Source organism: Pinus tabuliformis, chromosome X (assembly GCF_031772625.1).
Source record: "Pinus tabuliformis cultivar Carrire ecotype Pingquan chromosome X, CPIR1, whole genome shotgun sequence".
Lineage (NCBI taxonomy): Eukaryota > Viridiplantae > Streptophyta > Pinopsida > Pinales > Pinaceae > Pinus > Pinus tabuliformis.
This window is the reverse complement of record NC_142308.1, coordinates 1,565,639,210-1,565,643,368: the sequence shown is the minus strand read 5'-3', so window position 1 is coordinate 1,565,643,368 and position 4,159 is coordinate 1,565,639,210. Positions and strand designations below refer to the sequence as shown.

Below are 4,159 nucleotides of genomic sequence, written 5' to 3'. Positions count from 1 at the left end.
TTCCAAACACCAAAACTCCAGAAGCTGGAGTTGTGATGGAGCTTTCTTTCATTGCTTTATGGGTAAAGCCTCCAAGACTAATCACCAAATACCAAAACATTATTTGCAAATTGTTTCCCAACACCAAAACTCCAGAAACTGGAGTTGGTGATGGAACTTGCTTTCATTGCTTTATGGGTAAAGCTTCCAAGAATTAAACACTTATTTTTTTTTGCAAATCTATTCCAAACACCAAAAATTCCAAAAGACTAAATTAGTAATGAAACTGGCTGAAACCTCCAAAAATAAAAAATTGAGTTACTTTCAGAATATCATATAACGATACTATGTCCAACAACCAAGAAACTTTGCCGGTGAAGAGACTGCACATATTAAAGACTATGTATTATTCTTAATCTTATTCATTAAATATAAATTTATTCTGATCTAATATACGAGATAAAAAGATAGTGAAACAATAATTAGAGTAGCCCATGGTGCTTAATATTTACAACGAATACAAACTTATCCTTATCTGAAAAAGTAAGACTTTTCATTTATATCATTATCTAACAGTCATGCAATTCTAGCACATGATTCTGGCTGGTTCGTTAGATTTGTTTCGTGGAGATATAGACACTCTAGGCCTAATAAGAGAAAAGTAACTCCTTTATTATTCCAGATGGAACTAATTTTCAAAATGATATTTTGAAAATTCATAATCACGACTTTACAATAATGCAATTTACCATAATCATGACTGTACAATATTGCAATTTTCTTTTGATATATGTCGATTGGTCCACAAGCATAATTGCAGGTTTCTCTTTAATATTGTACTTTTATACAGTCTATCTTCTAATTTATGCTGACTGATCCACAAGAAGTATTGTACGCTTCTTTCTGCTGTATTAGTGATTCGGTGTTGTATAATAATAGATCATTCAATTCTGTTGAGAATCCATAGGCTCCCAAGTTGTTACTTTCTGCACTGAAGGGATTCATCCAGGCTGACTCATAATTTTCCACCTCAGACGAGCTAGATGCAGAAAAGGCAAGTGAATTATCGCTTTTGGTTAGTACTGCAGATGGGTTCCCTAGTCTTATGTGATTATTCATCTGTCTGTCACACACAAGTGCTGCAGAGGCCGCCATCCCATTGTAAATCTGCAAGTTTGCAGCATCGGAGGTATATTGATTATGAGCGATGGAATGCAGTATTTGTGAGGGGTTGATGCAGTTGGATGACTGTTTTGGAGAGCCTGTATTGATAGTACTCACGCAGTTGTTTGAACGATGATCAACTGGAATTTCTTCATGCCTCTGGGACAGCTTCCTGAGACAAGAATTGTGGTCAAACACTTCCTGATTAAGCTGGACTTGATGAGGATTTAACCAGAATGTAGCTGGTTCTGAACTTGAACTGGATTCAGTAATTGTTAAGCCACAATTTTGCTCGAAGATATGAGGGATTATTCCAGGGCCGAAGTTAGAGTAATTGGCATCCATATTGGTATTAATATGCTGATATCGTTGTGGCCCATAGATGTTTGGACTTGTAAAGCTGTCTGATGTAGCATAGCTTTGCACGTCCTTGCCATCTTGTCTTGCTGCTGCAAGATGACAAATTTGATTATCCTTGAACCTCCCCAGCAATTTCTTCTTCAGCCTCGTGTTCCAGTAGTTTTTGATATCATTATCTGTTCTTCCGGGCAACTGGGCAGCAATGATAGACCATCTGCACAATATTATTTCTTAGGTCTGATATTCCAATCACTAACTATAAAAACCTTTCCAAATGATTGAATAGCTGTGAATATCCTAGGTTATTGTAAACTACCTGCTACCAATACTGATAAAGAGGCTACAAATGATGTTATCTTCTTCTTCTGAGAACCCTCCATGCTTTATATTTGGCCTCAAGTAATTTAACCATCTAAGTCTGCAGCTCTTCCCACACCTTTTCAAACCTGTATTCAGATACAAATGATCAGTGAAAAACCGCTGCGAAACACACATTTTAAAAAAGATAACACTTCTCAAATTACTGGCCTGGACTTTGACTTTTACCAGTAATGCCATGCATGCCAATAGCCTCAGGTTTTATTTTATCTACATAATAGCTAATTATAAACACAATACTCCTAGGTGAGAACTGGTTCAAAGTATTTCATTAGATAAATGGAACCTCACATTTAAAACAATCTCGATCCTAATTCCAAGTGCCAGAAGCCAAGCACTTATATGATATCTATAATTCCATGAAAAGTATCAATCCAGTAAGAGCCAAAAGACAAACACTAATATGATAACAAGGGAAATACAAATGCAGATGCTAGAAGTATCCATCAATCACATTAACAAAACACAAAATATAAAAGCCTAAACTCTATTCTCATTCTTTGCTCAACTTATGTGGGCTGCAAACTCTGCGAATATCCAAAAATCTGACTATCAGAAAAAAGATCAATTACAAATATAACCAGAATTATAATTAAATCATAGGAAAACCGAGAAACCTTAGCAAAGTGGTAAGAGTCCATTGATGTGAAATGCAAGTTATTTGTATAACTTCACAACAGCTGCACAGTTATAGAAAACTGATATATATACCAAGCTTATTGTTGAATTTCATTCAATGATGGCTGCCTAGAATAATGCTTCTAAAGCTTTGGAGTATTAAACCTGACTGCTGTAAAAGTGAGAAAAAAGTAGAACATAGAGCTGATCTATTTCACTTCTGGATAAATTCAATGATAGGTGGAAGACACCATACCGACTTTCTGGGGTAGAGCAAGCCAGTTGCCTCCTGTTCCTTGTTTTTCTATATATTCCTTCAGTTTACGGTCCTCCTCGGGAGACCATGGCCCTTTCTTCACATTAGCTTTGTCACAGCAAGGGGCTCTTCCCATTTTCTCAAATTACTCCAACTAGTTGGCCTTGAAAGGTCTTATGGGTCGCTCAGACTAAGTTCAAAGAACTGAAAAAAGAGGTTACAAATTGAAATCTCTGGGATTTTAGTAAATTTCAATTGTACATGCCTCTTTTACTCACAACATAGAAAAAAAGCATGGTCTAACTATTAAACTCTTTGGAGATTTTCTTGAAGTGATTCACGCCTGATGACTCTCCTTTCACTTATACCAGAATATGACCTGGACACTCATTAGACTGAAACTAAATATGATCAGTTGGGCCTAACTTTTTCTCCACAAGACATGAGGTGGGCATAAGAAATGAGCACGAGACCTTTTCTTCTTGTGATGAGATAGATGGACAGAGGGCAGAGGAAAACATTTATAGAGTAACGAATTGGTGGTGGAGAGTGGAGAAGGAAGTGGGAAGGAAGGTGCCGTGAGTTAAGCTTCGGGCAATGGGGGAGGGAACTTGTTAAGCTTCGGGCAATGGAGGGGGGAAACTTGTGAGGTTTGTGGTTGTCGTTATCGCTCCGGAATTTGTGCTCTTATCGTCTACAGACACCTATAACAACTCTTGCCCAATTGCATGCCTGCACGCCTGGACTTGAATAATATATGATTACGTATTGCAATGAGAAAAGGGTTTGAAGTACGTGTGGGTGGAACAATGGCTGTCAGTCCCATGTACTCGACGTCGCTGACGCGTCCCACTTTATTTTTAGGGAATAGGAATGTCAACGCCCCATAATTTTTCTTACTTTGGCATGCGATGGGCTGCGGGAAGAAATAGCCCGAGGCCCCTTTACCCGTTCATCTTTCGATCCGGCGCAGCTTTCATGGTCAAAATTTGGTTTGTTTATTTTGGAATATTATTTTCAAAATTTAATTTAATTATTTAGTGGCCATTTAATGATTATAAAGTCAATTATTTTCATTAGTTATAGTTTTTGAAAGTTGGTATTAGTATTGGTTCATAGTATTGTAACAAATTTTTTTACAAATTAAAAAAAATAAGGGTAAATTTCCATGATTAAAATTTTTGTTACTTATTTTTTTAAATGTGTATATGTGTAAACTTATATAACAATTACTTTTATGATTAATAATAGTTATTATTGGTATTTTAAATAAAGTCATAATTTAGTTAGTTTATTATTTTATTTTTTTATTCTAGCATGAGAAGTAGGAGTAAATAAATGATTAACCATATTAGATGGTTCGAAATGTCGACCAAAAACTCATGTTGTGATTAATCTGAAAAA

General features: G+C 36.0%; 1 protein-coding gene across 1 annotated transcript; it reads right to left on the bottom strand.

Annotated features, from left to right (window-relative positions):
* Positions 1-627: 627 nt before the first annotated feature.
* LOC149146008 (transcription factor RAX1-like) lies at positions 628-3,294 on the bottom strand. The gene is made up of 3 exons (XM_089449041.1): positions 2,756-3,294; positions 1,820-1,949; positions 628-1,717 (listed from the first exon to the last, which is right to left on the bottom strand). Exons 1-3 carry the CDS (start codon positions 2,889-2,891, stop codon positions 838-840), a joined length of 1,146 nt encoding a protein of 381 aa, XP_089305167.1. The 5' UTR covers positions 2,892-3,294; the 3' UTR covers positions 628-837.
* Between the last annotated feature and the right edge of the window lie 865 nt (positions 3,295-4,159).